Source organism: Triturus cristatus, chromosome 11 (assembly GCF_964204655.1).
Source record: "Triturus cristatus chromosome 11, aTriCri1.1, whole genome shotgun sequence".
Taxonomy (NCBI): domain Eukaryota; kingdom Metazoa; phylum Chordata; class Amphibia; order Caudata; family Salamandridae; genus Triturus; species Triturus cristatus.
Genome location: NC_140594.1, coordinates 401,349,502 through 401,367,692, shown reverse-complemented (window position 1 = coordinate 401,367,692; position 18,191 = coordinate 401,349,502). Strand labels below are relative to the sequence as shown.

The 18,191-nt window shown below is 46.7% G+C and overlaps 1 protein-coding gene across 6 annotated transcripts in view; it reads right to left on the bottom strand.

Annotated features, from left to right (window-relative positions):
* The window catches only part of LOC146784304 (uncharacterized), a 106,464-nt gene that overhangs the window by 43,408 nt on the left and 44,865 nt on the right, over positions 1-18,191 (bottom strand). For all 6 annotated transcript variants that reach the window (XR_014970860.1, XR_014970861.1, XM_085635705.1 and 3 more), the window contains exon 5: positions 172-367. Coding sequence is in view for 4 of the 6 variants with exons in the window: in XM_085635705.1 (XP_085491831.1) it covers positions 172-367 (196 nt within the window). In the remaining 2 variants the exon portion in view is untranslated. The remainder of the gene's footprint in view (positions 1-171; positions 368-18,191) is intronic.

The window sequence follows — 18,191 nt, the reverse complement described above, 5'->3', positions numbered from 1 at the left end:
CTCTACAATCGGTCTATAGTGTCCACTCAGAAATGCAGCCAACCTAAACGTGTGACACCGGAAGGTGAGTGTGTGACCACGTTCATCTGTTACCTGTGGCTGCACTATCAAACACAGACCATTAAGCACAATGTTTGTACCATGCGTGGAGGGCCCTACAAGGAGTCTTACCTCGTCAATGAGCCGCAAACAGTCAGACAGGGTCATGTTAATCTTCATCGCTAGGGAATTAAGATCATCTTCCTCCTCGATGCCAGCCCAAAAAGATAGCCTGGCCTTTGCTTTGGCAGGTTTTTTTGGTGGAAGGGTCATTGCTGGTCTTTTATATGATTTCCCTTTGGAATTCATCCATTCCTGCAACTTGCTCCTAGCATGGGAACCAAAAGTAGAAAAAGTCTTCAATTGTAGGCATTTTATCTAGAGCTCAAAATGACATTAACAATTTCTTTCTGTTGTAAATGTTCTACTGTTGCCATTTGTATAGTGCACAGTCAGCCCATAGCACTTTCAACAGTCTGGTGACATTTTCATAGCCTGAAGCGGATAAACTTGTCCCTCATCTTGTGATGATGATTCACAGGTATTGTGTAATGAATATATTGCCAGCAAGGGATCCATTTCTTAATAATTAAAATCATATAGCCACAGTTTATAGTCGAAGTATTCAAGCTGGAGGCTTTTCAATAGCTTAGGCATCTATCTCGATATTAAGATCCATGGTCATGCAGGCAGCATACTAACTCAGGCATGGCATGACAATCGTAGGTTGACACCTGCATAACACACCTGACTTCAGGTATCACATGTAGCACCTTTCAACAGATCCAATGCAATTGCTAGGACAAAATGGATTAATATCAATTTGCACTTGAACGACATTTTCATTCATATTGACATACTAGTGAATTGGATTAATGACAAAGCCTTGAAGAACAAGTTACTTACCTTCGGTAACGATGTATCTGTAAGAAACATTAGTTAGTTAGATTCCTCACCTTAGAATATCCCCAGGTGTCAGACTGGATCCGGAAGATTTTTCGTCAGCAATACCCCTTGCGCGTCGCTAGGCGTCGTCAGCGGCTCCGCGTCCGTCGTCGGCGTCGTGCGCCGGAATGACGTCGGAGTACTTAGACGCCGCCCTCGCGCGCTGACGTCAGTTCTTGTACATAGCTTTCCGCGCCAGGAACGCAGAGCCATGCAAAGACCGACACTGGTGCCAAAAATAAAATCTAGGGGCCTGAAAAGGATAACCTTAACCCTAGATGTCAGTTCGCAGAACGGGGAGGATGGGTGAGTCGGTGAGGAATCTAACTAACTAATGTTTCTTACAGATACATGGTTACCGAAGGTAAGTAACTTGTTCATCTGAAAGAAACACGTTAGTTAGATTCCTCACCTTAGAATAGATACCCAAGCAATACCATCCCCGGTGGTGGGTCTGCGAACCAAGATCACACCAGAAAGTCCTGGAGAACAGAACGGCCAAAGAAGCCATCCCTCCGGACTTGGCTGTCAAGGCAATAATGTCTGGCAAACGTGTGTAGCGAAGCCCACGTCGCCGCCTGACAGATGTCCTGCAAAGGGACACCCCGCCCCAAAGCAGTAGTAGCCGCTGTGGCCCGAGTAGAATGGGCGCGCAGCCCAACAGGAGGGTCCTTTTTTGCCAAGGAGTAACAAATTTTGATGCACAAAACGACCCACCGAGAGATGGTCCGTTTGTGCACAGCTTTCCCCTTCTTAGCACCCACGTATCCAACGAAAAGTTGGTCGTCCACCCGGAACTGCTTTGTGCGGTCCAAATAAAAGGAGAGCGCACGTTTTGGGTCCAGACGGTGGAGCCTCTCTTCCTCTTTGGAAGGATGCGGAGGCGGAAAGAAGGTGGGCAAGGTGACAGACTGCCCAAGATGAAATGGAGTCACCACTTTCGGAAGAAAGGAGGGACGAGGCCGAAGGACAACCTTGTCCGGATGAACAGAGAGAAAAGGAGGCTTTGAAGATAAAGCCTGGAGCTCACTCACCCGTCTAGCCGAGGTGATGGCTACCAGAAAAGCAGTCTTAAGCGTCAGCAGACGAAGAGGACAATTATGAAGAGGCTCAAAGGGAGCGCACATTAGAAATGTGAGAACAAGATTCAAGTCCCACTGAGGCATTACAAAAGGGACAGGAGGGAACGTGTGAGTAATGCCTTTCAGAAAGCGTGTAACTACAGGGGACTTGAAAAGAGAAGGCTGATCAGGAAGCCGCAAGAAGGCAGAGATGGCAGCAAGGTAACCTTTCAGGGTGCCCAGGGCAGAGCCCTGCCGGGCCAAAGAAAGAAGAAACAGTAGAACCTCAGAAAGAGGGGCGGAAAGGGGATCCACAGCCTTTGCTGTGCACCATGACACAAATTTGTTCCACCGGCAGGCGTATACCGTCTTTGTGGAGGGACGCCTGGCTGCCAGAATGATATCACAGACTTCAGGAGGCAAGTCAAATGGCATCAACTGCCGCCGCTCAATCTCCACGCATGGAGGTGGAGGCTGGACAGGTTCGGGTGGAGGACCGTCCCCTGCTGCTGCGACAGAAGATCCTCCCGAAGGGGCAGACGTATCGGAGGATCGGTCAACATACTGAGTAGCTCGGGATACCAGTACCTTCGTGCCCAATCCGGAGCCACCAAGATGACTTGGGCCCGGTCGTGCCTGATCTTCTTCAGCACTCTGGGCAGAAGTGGTATAGGCGGAAAGGCGTACAACGGACCGCAACTCCACTCGTGACGAAAAGCGTCGCCGAGCGAGTGCCGCCTTGGAAATTCCAACGCGCAGAACTGCTGACATTGCGCGTTCTCTTCGGTGGCGAATAGATCTAACCAAGGCTCTCCCCATTGCTGAAAGAGACCTTGCGCCACTTCGGAGTTCAGACGCCATTCGTGATCCATCATCCACCGGCGGCTGAGTTTGTCTGCTCTGGCGTTCAGAGAGCCCGCCAGATGTTGAACCACTAGGGTGACGCACTGGTGTTCCAGCCACGTCCAGAGGCGCAGAGGCTCCCGACAAAGGGTCCACGAGCCCACCCCGCCCGGTTTGTCGCAATACCACATGGCGGTGGTGTTGTCCGTGAACACCTGCACGACACTTCCCCTGACAGAGGGAAGGAAGGCTTTCAGTGCAAGTCGGATCGCTCTCAACTCCAACAGGTTGATGTGGAGACGAGACTCCGCCGGAGACCAGAGGCCTCTGATCTCCGCCTCTCCCATATGGCCACCCCATCCCAGGAGGGACGCATTCGTCACTACGACATGCTCCGGTTGGGGAAGGGAGAGGCTCTTGCCCTTGACCCAATCGCGGTCCGTGAGCCACCACTGCAACTGCTGTGCAGTGCCCTCCGAGATCAAGACATGGTCGGACAGGTTGCCGTGATGCTGGGCCCACTGAAACTTCAGGTCCCACTGCAAAGCCCGCATGCGCCGCCTGGCGTGATGCACTAGCAGGATGCAGGAGGCCATCAGCCCCAGAAGCCGCAACACTAGCCTGACCGAAACCCAGGATAGAGGCCGAAAGATGGGAATCAGGGCCTGTATATCCGGGACCCGCTGTTCCGGTGGATGGACCCGGAACTGCGCCGAATCGAGAACCGCTCCGATGAAGAGGAGCTTCTGAGAGGGACTCAGGTGTGACTTCGCCACGTTGATGGAAAATCCCAGTAAATGCAGGAGATCCGCCGTAGTCTGGAGGTGGGAGACGACTGTCTGGGGCGAGCCCGCCTTCAACAACCAGTCGTCGAGATAGGGGAAGACTGGAACCCCTGATCTGCGCAGATGAGCTGCGACCACCGCCATCACTTTCGTGAACACCCGAGGGGCACTGGTGAGGCCGAAGGGGAGCACGGTAAACTGAAAGTTCTCTTGGCCCACCGTGAACCGCAGGTAACGCCGGTGGGCCGTCAGGACGGGGATGTGGAAATATGCGTCCTGCAAGTCCAACGCTACCATCCAGTCTCCGGGGTCTAGGGCAGCTAGAACCTGAGCCAAAGTTAACATCTTGAACCTTTCCTACCGGAGGAAGGCATTGACGTTCCGGAGGTCCAAGATAGGGCGTAGGCCCCCTTTGCCCTTCTTGGGAACCAGAAAGTAGTGGGAATAACAACCACGACCTACTTCTGGGCTCGGAACGCGCTCGACGGCCCCCTTGGCCAAGAGGGCCGAAACTTCCTCGTGGAGAAGGTTCAAATGATCCCCCGAGATACGGTGGTGCTGTGGTGGCATGGCTGGAGGGGTCGTCTCGAAGGGGAGGGAGTAGCCCCTTCGGACGATTTGCAGCACCCACCTGTCCGATGTGATGGACCGCCAGTGGAGCAGGTGATGGCGAACTCTGCCGCCCACTGGCGTGGAATGGGCCTGAAAGCTCGGACTAGGAAGGCTTTGAGGCGGATGCTGCCGGGGTGGATGTGGGCTGACCTCGGCGTCCTCCAGAACCGCCTCGGCGGAAACCACGTCCGCGACCAGATTGGTTCTGCGGCTGGATGCTAGGCGCACGTGTGGAGGCACCCCTTCCTTGGCCACAAAAGGGGCGAAAGGCGGAAGTTTGCGACCGCGGGGCCGAGAGGCCCATGGACTTGGCCGTAGCCCGGGAGTCCTTACAGCGATTCAGCGCACTGTCCGCTTTCTCGCCAAAGAGGCGAGTGCCATCAAAGGGCATGTCCATGAGAGTGCTCTGGACATCGCCCGAAAATGACGTGGACCGCAGCCAGGCGTGACGTCGAAGCGCCACTGTGGTAGAAATGGCCCTACCCAGCGAGTCCGTAGTGTCAAGCCCACATCGGATAGCATGTCGCGCTGCATCCCTCCCATCGGCCAGAGCCTGGGTAAGTCGTGTCCGGACCTCCTCCGGACACAGGGGCAGCACGTCCTCCACCGCATCCCACAGAGAGTGGGAATAACGGTCCAAGAGACAGGCGGTGTTCAAAGACCGCAGGCCCAAACTAAGGGAGGAGAACAGCTTCTTGCCAAACTGTTCTAGTCTCTTGGAATCCCGGTCCGGCGGGGCGGTCGGGAAGGAGGATTGGGAGGTAGAGGCCTGGATAACCAGGCTCTCAGGGGTAGGGTGTTGGGACAGAAAAAAAGGATCAAAAAAGTTAGTCAAAAATTGACTAAAGGGGTAGCTCTCCCGGATCAGCGCTTACTGGCGCGGAAAAAAGAAGAACTGACGTCAGCGCGCGAGGGCGCCGTCTAAGTACTCCGACGACGTCATTCCGGCACACGACGCCGGACGCGGAGCCGCAGACGACGCCTAGCGACGCGCAAGGGGTATTGCTGACGAAAAATCTTCCGGATCCAGTCTGACGCCTGGGGATATTCTAAGGTGAGGAATCTAACTAACGTGTTTCTTTCAGATGAAGCAATAGTAGGAATCACAAAATCCGTTTTCTTATTGGCATTTGTGTGGGATAGTTCCTTGGCATCTGTACTGAAATTAAGTCCGCATAATTTGAATTTTTAGATGGCACACAAAACTAGGATACACAATTTCAAATCAGCTTATATTGTCTAACCAATCACTAACTAAAATTAAATGAATAATTATTTGAGGTGCACCTTCATATTCTTGTCATATATGCACTGTTAACCACAAACTAGGGTAGCACCCACGTTCCGGACCAAAGCAGTTCTGCCCACTAGTGTTTATGGAGGTAAATCCTTGTGAGACTTTAAAATGTCTGTAAAAGTCTTATGTACTTTGATAAGCACTTTGTTGGAGGAGGTAAGGATGTTTTCCTTCTCTCATCTTTCTGGAGTTCAACCCCCATTATCAAGAGGCGATAGCCAACATTAGATTTCTTTTAGGAAAACCACCCAATGCACAGTAGTCTTACTACTTTTCTAAATGGGAAGGAATAACACACAAAGTATTTGGGGTAAACCTTGAGGTCTTGACAGGACAAAACAAAATGCAGCCTTTCTATGCACACTTGTTTGATGCAACCTCACTTGATGCAATACAATACCTCTGTAACAGACCAGTAGACTACTACTGTGGAAAGATTGGAGCTGATGAGGATAGAAAAGGAATATTTGAGAATGGAGAGGGCAGAGAAGAAGGATAAAAGTTACTACAACAGGCGAGACATTTTTTTTTGCACACAAAATGGGGAGTAAATCTTTAGTTCTGGTAACCACGGCTGCTTCTGCAATTTGTGCATGTAAAAACTTCCACTCCTTATTCTGGATGGGTGCTTGGATATTTTAGCTTGGTGTGACAAACTCCTGATGTTCTGTAGACCCTGCATAGATGACCAGATCTCTACAATCCTCAAATCGCCAAAGATCTGAAAAGCTGTTGAAGCAGCCTCCACTGTGCTAAAGTAGAAACGTACCCCAACCAGAAGACTACCTTCCTCAAGTAGAACAATATTTTGTTAGACAGGAGGCCATCTGGCTAGGCTCGGAAGCCTTGACGCCTGCCTAATTCCATGTATTCCCATTGGCGTTGACAAAGCCAGTGAGACACCTAGGTTTCTTCATGCAGTACAAGTAATGTTAGTAAATTGAACACTCAGTTTCCGTGGTCCCTCAAACTATAACTGTGTCCAACTTAAGAGAAAATACCTAGTGATAAATCTCCTTAAAGGTGCTCAGCCCAACAGATGATCTTTGGGGTACATTGTTACATTTTATCTCAGTTTCAATGAATGCCATTTCCATTCTATCCCACACTGCTGCATGACATTTTGACAGCTCTCAAAAATGGGCATATTTGCAATAAAAGGCTGCTCAAAATGCTCATCCATTGAGGTATATTTGTGGCATGGCATCCTATATAGACTAACAATGCCAACCTCTCAAAATTCCACATTTATCCCGAAAAGCCACTGCAGAGGTGCCTGAGACTAAATGGACAAAGGGTTTGGCCGACAATGTGGCCTGATTAGACTTCATGTGCTCATACTAATGGGAATTGAGGTGAAGGGATACTGGTAGGAAGTTTAAGGAGAGTATGCTAGTGACCAACTGTGAAGAGCCTGTACAGCTGTGGCACTTCAGTCTTCAGCACACTCAGGCCAATACTTTGACAAGCACCACATCCCCAACCGAAATTCTAGAGTTCACCCTGTTGCTTGCAAAGGCTAGCATAAGAAATCTGGAAGTCATAGTGTATCTGACATTAATTTGAGATCAAGTGATGGCCAGTTTCAGATACCATCAAGAGCAGCTGCAGTACTCGTATGGCTGGCGGAATGAATGCGGCCAGCAGGCCCTATTGGAAAATGAGTATAAACATTTTCTTGAGTACCACATGCTCTTTTTGCGAACCAGGTATACAGAGGACAGCCTTGGTTGGGAACAAAGTGGTTAGGCACCCAAGGCCACATTGGAAATTGTTCAGAACGGAAAAAAACTTTGGATTCGTTGTTTGTATATTTCTTTCTTCTAAAGTTGAATTTGTGATGTTGACCCACAAACATACATCCATTCAAACTCCAGAGATCTTTGCATTTGACAAAAGTACACTGTAAATCCAAATACAGAGCTTCTAGGGGCCCAAAGTTTTAATCTGAAGCCAGCACCGCCGCTATTGATTTGCAGGGTGCTGCATACATAAGCTGTGTAGTCTTGATTCCACCTCATGCCTTTTTCATCCAACAACAGTTATTCCCTGCCTTTCTACCGCACTCTTTCAGGTTCTTTATTTATTTTTTTTAAAACCTTCTGTGCCTTCTTCTTTCCCCATCTTGTTTTTTTTCTCTTGTGCTGGGTCAAAGTCTCATGACGAAACAAATATGTAGCACTCTCCAAACAAGCATTGAAAATGCAATAGGTCGCGCCTTTGATTAAGTTAAAGCCATTTGCTTTGCTAATGGTATTTATAGCAAAGCAAATGGCTTTAACTTAATGAAAGGCAAGACCTATTGCATTTGTAATGCTTTTTTTTTTTCTTGCGAGTTGTTCCGACTGCATGCATGGTACCTGCCAAACCCAGCCGTATTCCTCAGAGAATTGGTGAAACAGCTGCCGTCATTCCTTTGCATGAGGACGAAAGTGGCATTCTGGTGACTACAGTGCACCGAGGGGAGTATGGTAGTAAGAAGGGGAAAATAATCTGTCAAATTATGCGCACAGAGGTACAGCGCCAAGCACTCATGGTGATAACACACCTTGGTGTTAATTGAAAAGTAATGCAAAGTTTTATATCTACCAATTTTCAGTCAATCCTTATCTTAGATATTTTGCAATAATGAAACGCTAAGCTTAGCAGTTCCATGGCCTGCATCTGTGTTACTCAAGATAAAACGCATAGAACGCAGGCTTTGAAAACAGTTTATCTTTCCATATGTACTCTCTTGAAGAGCCGCAATCTCTCCAACTTTGTTATCTCTTCAATACAGAACTAATGCTGTAGTCTGATTGTACCATACTTCAATGTGCTCATGCATGTAAACGCAGTCATGCACAAAGGTGCGTTGGCTATATGTGTAGTGTGAATGTTTAACCTGCTGTATTGCACTGCAAGCATGGGGAATAAATGAGGGCTTATATCTAGGCAGTAGAAGAAACCTACAAAGAAAACTTAATTTCCTATCAACCATCTGCACAGAAAGGGACGTCACTGGATTTCTGATCATCCATCGTACAGGAAGTAACATAACTGGTTTCCATTTCCCGCCCACGGCACCCTGCACAGATCACCTCATTCCCACAAACTACTTAATGGCAGCTGCAAAACGGATGATGAAAGGATGCGTGCAGCAGGCACAGCTGCGCCTATCTGCACTTGCACCATGTCCAGCACCAGGGACCCTGGTTTTGTCCCAAGCCCGCTACCATGCTGCACTCCTCTTTGCTTTCAGGCCTGGCTGCCGCTCACCGCACTGCTGCCACCCTGCACCACACAACGTTGAACGAGAGTTCACATGTGTCTCCTGCAAGTTCTTATGATCAACCACTCCTACGCTAACAGCATCCAGCAGCCCTCTTGCCAATAGCTCAAATTCACGAAATGCGAGACCTATTGCATTGCAAATGCTTGTTTTTTCAACTATGGGAATTACAGGAAATTAAAGAGAAGAACTATTTAATTAAAAAGTTGTCAAGAAAAATACAATTTACTCTTCATCACCAAATTTGTTTGTAGGGCCCCAAGAGATACAGTGAAGCAGATCTGCCACAAAGTACGATAACACAAGCATTTGCAATGCAAATGGTCTCCCATTAGTGAAAGTTGGAGTTAATGGTGTTGTAAATGACAATGTCTATTGTTTATGGAGTGGATGTATGTAGTGTGGAGTTTAATTATATGGATTGGACTTGTTAGTTGTGGAATTGTGTGGGGTGGAATAGTGTGTGTATTTGTGTAGTGGAATTATGTGGGTAGTAAATAATGTGATATTAAATTAGATGGAATTATGTAGAATGGGATTGAGTGTTATGGAGTGTAAATATGTGTATTGGTATGTTGTCTTGTGGCGTGGTATGTAGTGGAATTTAATTATGTGGTGAGCTGTTGAATTGTGTGACATGTTGAATTTTGAGGTGTGGATCGTATGCATTTGTTGTGTAAGTGTGTTGATTTGAATTATGTGGTTTGTTGTTGAATTATGTGGTGCAGAATGGAAATGTGTGGAGCTGAATTGTGTGGCGTGGAACTGTGTGGTATTTTGAGTGAAATTATGCTGATGGGAATTATGTGGCACGGTGCGGAGTGTATTTGTATGGATGGTTGCTATGTGGCATAGTGGTTTTATGTGGGATGTATTTATCTGGTATTTAGTAGAGTGTAATTAGGTGGCAATGATTAATGTGCACGTATGTGAAAAGGCTATATTGAATGTACTTTATTATCCTTCATGAATAACGGTAAAAGCAGCTGCAGGAGGACTGTCAAAACTATGTGTGTTTGCAGGGCCTGTTTTAGCCTTAGTAGGGTTGTTGGATGCAAAGTTACCAGACAGAAACCGCCACAACATTTCCAAAAAATAAACAAACAGATCCTGGAGATGCTACCAGAAAGAGTACTTAGATGAAGGGTTTCAGGTGATATTACAATTTGGATGCAGCACTTTAAACCATCCCTTGTCCATGACTTGGAAAATAAATAACTTTTTAAACATAATTTAGGTGGCGAATGCAGATTTAATGAATAAAGCTTTAGCAGCATTTCAAATGTTTAAAAATGGAAACTCTAAACTTGTTTCTTGAAATAGGATTAGAACTCGGACATAAAAAGTGCACAGTAATCTAAATACAAAGTCTTGATCTGCTAGTGTGCTGGGTTTATGACACTGCCCTGGTGACATTACATGTCTTGGTTGAGAGGGGCAGCGCGATTAGCGCTCTAGTGTTTGCTCCCCGGGCTCTACTAAAGAGGCTGCAATCGTGTGCGTGGTGCATTAGGTAATTGCCTCCTGAGGCGGAAGCCGGGAGCAGAGATTTCTTTTAACTCACGATGCACTTTGTGTTTTTAAATGTACTTGTACAATTCAAACCTGCACTGTTTGACATACTTCGTTCCCTGACAATCTCTTAGCCGAGTAGGTGCTGGGTTATTGGAGGGACCATACTCCTTCACGCCACTGCAGGAGCAGGTAGACATCATTGGGTGAAGAGGGGGGGGGGGGGGGGGCAGCGTGATTAGCGCTCCAATGTTTGCTCCTCGGGCTCTATTAAAGAGGATGCAATCGCGCATGCGCAGTGGACGCGCGCGTTCCGGCAGCGCGCCAAAGGCAAGCCCGTATGCGCCCAAACAAGACCAGAGGCCAGAGACGCTGGATCTTCTAGGGTAAACATTCGTCATATAGCCCCCCATATACTATTCATCTGAATCTTTAATCGAAATTAAAACTTTGGCAGAAATTAATAATCTCCCTTATGTGAACTGTGTTCAGAAGCTCCCGTATTTTTTAGAAGGGCCGGTAACCTGCAACCACTGTAAATTTAAAATGTCAACACTGGCAGGGGATCCTCAAACCCCCGGGATATTATTAGATCCAGCCACCATGAGTCAGAAATACATTCTGTGCAATGTTAGATCCCTTGCTAAACACCCATTGGAAATATGGGACTTGATTGTCTTGCATGACTCTGCTGTCTGTTTTTTCACCGAAACATGGCTGTGTTCCTCTAACCATCCCATGATTACCCTGGCCATACCAGATTATTATAAATGTATCCACTTTGATAGAGAGACCAAAACAGGTGGAGGTATTGCCATTGCTTTTTAAAATCATCTGGCCGTGAACTGGGTTTCTATGGTCAGCAATGACTGTTTAGAATTAGGAATTTTTAAAGTCTCCTCGTCCGCCTCTGACAGCTGGTATGGCTTAGTTTATCGTCCACCAGATCCCAGAGCCAAATTTATGTCATCTGGTGGAACATCTTGCTTTACATGTACTCGTCGCAAATAAATTTCTCCTGCTTGGAGATTTTAACTTCCATGGAGAGACTTCGACTGATTCCGAGGTCAATAAAATTCTTGCCTCCCTTGAATTAATGGGACTTACCCAAAGGGTTGAAGGCGCCACTCATAGAGCAGGTCACCTATGAGATCTGGTCTTCTCTAACACAGACCAGCTGAGATGTGACCCTCCAGACCCCCTTTCTTGGACAGATCACTCTATGATCTCGATCTATGCTAAGCAGTCGTGTCAGAAGAGCTTTAAATGCCCTATTAGCCAAAATCCTGTACAGAACAGGACTTGGCGCAATCTCTCTTTAGAGGCATTCAACAAGGTGTTTTCCCCAGTTTCGGTAACTTACTCTATGGAAGTATCCAAAACACTGGAGGCTTTTAATACTGCCTTAGAAACCGCCCTAGATGCTGTTATCCCAAAAAAGTAACAGAGTTCTATTCAACGGCGGCCTTCCACCCCGTGGTATACGGTGGAACTTAAAGTGGAAAAAGCCAGCTGCAGACGTCTGGAAAGAACATGGCGCTCTAGCAAGACTCTCCAAAACAGACTTTTCATAGACAGGCTCTATCCAAATACCATCTTAACTTAAAAGAGACTAGACGCCGGTTTATTATTAACCATATTGAAAATGCTAGTAACTCTTCAAAAACATGGTTTGGTATAGTACGGGATTTTGTATCCGAAAGTTTGCAATCAGGCGCCTATTGAATCTCAGGACTTATGTAATTCCTTGGTGTCTTATTTTCACGAGAAAATATCAAAAATTTATGAGAGCTTTCCTCCATCATTTCCTCATGACGCTGCATCCTCTACTACCTCTGAGGAGCAAAATAAGACGGCAGTCTGTTCCCTAAATAGTTTTGAATTGATTACAACGGAGGAGGTCATTAAAGGTCTTGCTGCTGCCAAATCTGGGTCACGGTCAGATCTCTGCCCTCCAAAAATAATGGTGCTCCTAGCCACAAGCTGTGCCCCGGTAATTCGAGATATATTTAATCATTCGATCCACACTGGCATTATTCTAGCAATGTGGAAGGAAGCATTTGTTCGCCCAATTTAAAAAAAAAACACGGCTAATCCTTCAATTCTTGGTAATTACCGTCCTATTTCTTTGCTACCACTGTTGGGTAAAATATTGGAAGGTATCATTAACCGACAATTAAGTTCTTACTTGGAGGATAATCATGTCCTGGATCCCTCGCAGTCGGGTTTCCGGCCAGGTTTTAGCACGAAGACCACTACTAGCCATGACCGACTCTCTCAGACATAGATGCTGGAGGCTCAGCAATTCTGATCCTCCTAGATCTCTCCGCTGCATTTGACACCATTTCACATTCAATGCTGACAGAGAGATTTCTTTCTTGTGGCATCAAGGGGGTAGCTTTTAAGTGGCTTAAGCACTTTCTGTCTGAGAGAACGCAAACGATCATGCTGGGTCCTTACACCTCGGCGAAAATGCACCTTGACATGGGTGTTCTGAAGGGCTCCTGCTTAAGCCCAACTCTTTTCAATTTATACATGGCTCCGTTGGCAGGGCTAGTCGAGCGGCTGGGTTTTGAGATCATCTCGTATGCTGATGATACGTACTTATGTTTACCATCGGACCAAACCCAGAGCTCGACAAAATCCGTTTCGCTACCGGTATGCTTGCCCTCTCCAACTGGATGACAGTAAATTGTCTCCAGATGAATCCGGAAAAAACTGAGGTCATGTTAATGGGTAAAGCCATGGACATTTGGTCGGAGGATTGGTGGCCCGCTCAGTTGGGCTTGACCCCCTCCCCCAAACAGTCAGTAAAAAATCTGGGTCTATAATTGGACCGGGTCCTGACTATGAAGGATCATATCACGACTACCACGAGTTTGTGCTACTATGGTCTCCGGCTTCTTAGGAAAATTCTTCCTTATTTGCCTACCCCCCCACCGCAGAACAGTTGTCCAGGCGATGGTAATTAGTCGCCTCGACTATGGCAATGCTTTGTTGGCTGAAGTGGGAGAGACACTTTTGGCCAAACTCCAAGTAGTACAAAACTCTGCAGCAAGGATGACCTTAAATCGTCCTTCAGGCTCATCTTCGGCTCCTTTGCTAAGGGAATTGCATTGGCTGTCAGTGACGAAGTGACGAAATGATCTTTTAAGATTTGCTGCCTTACATATAACGCACTGAACGGAAGAGGTCCCCTAGATTTGCGGAAAAAATTATTAAAATATTCCCCTTGTAGGAATCTTATATTTTCTACTCAGGATCTCCTCCAGATCCCTCGAATTCGCCTAGTCCGTACGGGTGGTAGAGCCTTCTTATATCTTGCGCAAAAATATTGGAATGAGCTCCCTCCCTCCTTACGCAAAATTTCAAGCTACAGCATTATCAGGAAACAGCTGAAAGCTTTTCTCTTCTAACAAAGAGACCCAAATTATACCGGCCTATTTCAATCTCTCAGGACAATCCCCTAGTTAGCGCCGAGATGCCCCAGGGTGATTGGAGCGCTTTACAAATAATTAACATAACACAAGTCAAATGGCTCATTGTAGGAGGGTGGAGTAGCAGACGCAGTCATAAATCTCGGCAGGGAGCTCATTTATGCAAAAGAGCCACCTAGCGAAGCAAAGAAGCCCAGCTCGGCAGGTGCTCATGTGAGAAAATAAATAGCTGTTGTGTGTGAAAAGTGTGGCAGAGCAGAAAGAATACAGAGGATCACGACAGCATGCCAGGTCGGTCATGTGGGGGAAGTGCACGGAGCAGGGAGGCACACTGGCGAGAGCCATAAAAGCACAGATGTGGGGGGGGGGGGGAGCAACAGAAGGGAGACCTCTGAAACAGCCCTGCCGCTGCGCCTCAGGGTTGAACTAACGCCAATTAAGTAATATTCCCCTCATTCCAGCACAAAATGAGAAACACTGAGCAATAAATCTTACAGGCTATAAATAAATGAATAGTGTGTTAAACACAAAACATGTACAACAAAAAGCACCCATAAATGGCGTTTCAAAATCCGAATGTTTTTATTTAAGTAGCTAAAAGAAAGCACTGCTTTGTTAATTTCCACAAGCACAGTGGCACACAATAATGGGTGCAGACTGCAAATAAATAGCGTGCTGAAATTTTGAAGAGTGCTTCACTTTTGCAGTTAACCTCGAGGCAAACGCTTTCGAAGAATATGAACCGCCGCAGTGCTGGGGCCAAGGTGCCCTCTGTTAGCCTTGGTAGGGGGCACACATGAGTGCACCATTAAAGACCCCAGCAGTGGGGTAGCGCGGGGGGGGGGGGGCAGCGAGGATCTGCAGCATGCAGCTGCAGTGCTCCCTGGAGTCAAAGTGCAGCAGCAGTAACCTGAAAAGTTTGAGGAAGAGCGGCCACTTGCGCAGGCACACAAGAGATTTTTCGTGCAGCTGGGGCCGGGAGAGACGCCTGAGGAGCCGGCCCAAGTACTAGGAGATTAAAAAGAAGTGGCACAGCAGGCCGTCCATGCGCAGCATTTCGCTCGACTCCTCTAAGCAACAAGATGAAAACAAATGTAAAACCATGATGGAGTAACGTTTATTGCAGTTTTATGAAGTGCAAACTTCACACAAAGATATTGGATCACTGTGCATGAGCACCGGTTAAATTACACAAGATCTCATTCATGTTTTGAGGCACGGGGATAAGTGATGTGCCCTGAATCACAGGACATTGAGCACGCCAAGATTCAATCATGGTTCTCAAATTCAAAATTCTGCAGTTCTGGTTGTAGCGCCACAGTCAACCCTGCAGCTGGACAGACGTGGAGATTAAGACACACAGCGTCATTAAACGGAGCCTAGCTGGTGGTCGTGTATAACAACTTGTATTCTGCTGCTTCTGTCATTGCATACAGATATATAATACTGATAAAGCAAGTGATATTACACCTACAGCAAGCCAGGGCTATTGGCTTTGACTATGGTTGTTGTTTGTGTAAGATAAATCAGCAACAACTACGGCTTCCTTGTATATAACATTGAAAATGCTTCAGTTCTGAAATGATGAGATAAAGAACTATAACGAGTCTCCTTGAAGTTACCTCAAAAGCAGTGACGAGTGGCATTGCTGCAGAGGTAAGATTTTTTTTTCACACCGAGGGCAAAAATGGAGAGCCCGATAGAGACCCGGTTTGGCAACTGCTTTATAGAACTGCCAGTGCAGAGCACCAGCAGGACCTGGCCCACTTAAAGCCCTGGCTCTCACCTGTAGGTGAATGGAACACAGCAGGGACCACAGCTACGGACGCACTCATGATCACGCGGCACACACAACACTGGCAGTAAAAGCATGCCCTAGCCTGCTGTGCCACTGCATCTGTGAGGGACTAGGACAACTAACGGTGACACTGTCAGTTTTGGTGCAGGTCAGTTCGCCCAGAGCTCTGCGCACGCTTCTACAAGCAAGATTAGTCAGGACGGAAGGCAACCCCAGCAGGCCAACTAACAAGATGAAAACAAATGAAAAACCATGATGGAGTAGCGTTTATTGCAGTTTTATATAGCGCAAACTCCACACAAAGATACTGGATCACTGTGCATGAGCACCGGTTAAATTACACAAGATCACATTCAAGTTTTGAGGCACGGGGAGAAGTGATGCGCCCAGAATCACAGGATTTTGAGCATGCTGAGATTCAACCATGGTTCTCAAATTCCAAATTCTGCAGTTCTGGTTGTAATGCCACTGTCAACCCTGCAGCTGGACAGACATGGAGATTAAGACGCACAGCACCATTAAACGGAGCCTTGCTGGTGGTCGTGTACGACAGCTTGTATTTTGCTGCTTCTGTCATTGCATACAGATATATAGTACTGATAAAGCAAGTAACATTACACCTACAGCAAGCCAGGGCTATTGGCTTTGCCAATGGTCGTTGTTTGTGTAAAATAAATTAGCAACAACTACGGCTTCCTTGTATGTAACATTGAAAATGCTTCCGTTCTGAAATAATGAGACTGAAAGAACTATAACGAGTCTCCTTGAAGTTACCTCAAAAGCAGTGACGAGTGGCTCTGCTGCAGAGGTAAGATTTTTTTTCTCACCCCGAGGGCAACATTGTTATTGCAACACATTACACAAAATAGGAAAAAAGTGCCTAGCTAATAATTAACGGAGTGTGTGTACTTCCGCCAGTAAAAGATCCAGTCCCGGTGGGCGGGGCCAAAAGTGGACAGGGCAGCAACTAGGAGGGACTAAAAAGCCTCCTTAACAATAGAATGCCAGCGTTTAGCCTAAGCTATGACTCGAGGCAATGGGAAGAGGGGGCGGGGCTTCAAGTTCCCTTCCTCAACCGTATTGATTTCAAGAAGCTCTCGAATGCCGAGAGCAGCACATGCGCGCGGTTATCGCCAGCCGAGACCTAAAAATTAGTGCTGGTGGTCCCCACCTGCATCTACCAGCTCAAAATATGCACAGCTTATAGGAGGTTATCTTTCTATGCTGAAATTAATTCATGAAATACTTCAAACATGTAATCAATGCAAATGTTGAATAGTGCGTGGGGTTGATTAACTAAAACTATTTTCTCTAACTTTTACTTGTGAATGAAGAAAGGGGGTGGGCCATTAAGAGGAACAGAAATAAAGACGCAATTATAATTCGAATTGCAAGACTGTAGCAGCAGAGATGTGTCAGAACCTCAGTTCCACAAAGGACATCTTTCTAGAGGTGGGCGAGATACTGAGTGCTTAAGCCAGATGCCTGGCTCTGGCTCAGCTCAAGGTCCTTGTGGAACCTCGAGCCCAAAACAAGCTGAGGCTGAGCTTTCAAGCGAGGCAATATGGTCCGGTTGCCACAGCTGCCGACCATGCCACATGGGGAAGCAGGTTCAAATCCTAGCCTCAGATCTCTATGCTGCAAGAAAGAAAAACAAGCATTGGCATAGCCAATAGGTCTCGCCTTGGGGACTTTATAAGTGTTTAGCCATGCAACGGTTGATGTTGTAGAACCAAGGATATTGTGCTGCATAACTAAATATTTATAAGGGCCCAAAGGCGAGACCTATTAGCTACGTTTTTCAATAGTGAAGGCAGTAATCCTTGTTATAGGCAGGGTGAATGTGCACACTGAGCAGCATTTGCTGCTGCTTTTGGGCCAGCCCAGACCTGGTGGCATCTTTTTGTTATTATGGTAGGGAGAAGGGTTTACATTACTTATCAGGTAACATTTGCGTCAGAGGGTGGCGCTCTTTGTCACATGACACCAAGTACTATAATGTGACCTATCCGTAGCTGCTTCCTGTTGTGCGCTTCATGCGAACTGTAACACCGTGAATCCTGACTTGTTAATCCTAAATACTTGAGCTGCTGTCGCCCTTCATTTCTTTCAACTTTCCCTTTAGATGTATTTATTTCTGAATGGTGAAAATTTCTATGACTTACAGATGAGCCAGAAAGAACCACCACGGAGGCCGCAGTTACTAGCAGTACATGATAGCGATAGTTGGAAACAAAATCTATAGGGGCAGAAAAACGTATTTGGATATAATGACCCGCCACCCATGTATACTGTTAATTCTCGCTTCAGATTGGGGGTTCTGCCAATAAACCAGCACTCCAGGCTGTGACAAGGTGTTGCGACAAATGGTCAGTGCAAGATTGACACCAGAACAATAGAAATATCTGCCCATGAAGTATTTTTTACATCAGGTAATTAAACACTATAAAGCACTATAGCACGGCCACTAGAATTAAGTGGCAGTGTAGAATAGGGTTGACAATTATGCAGCAAGGAAAGTCGAATATGTAATAATGTGGCACAATATGTAGCAGTAATATTTTAGTTTTTTGACAGTTTAACAACTACTA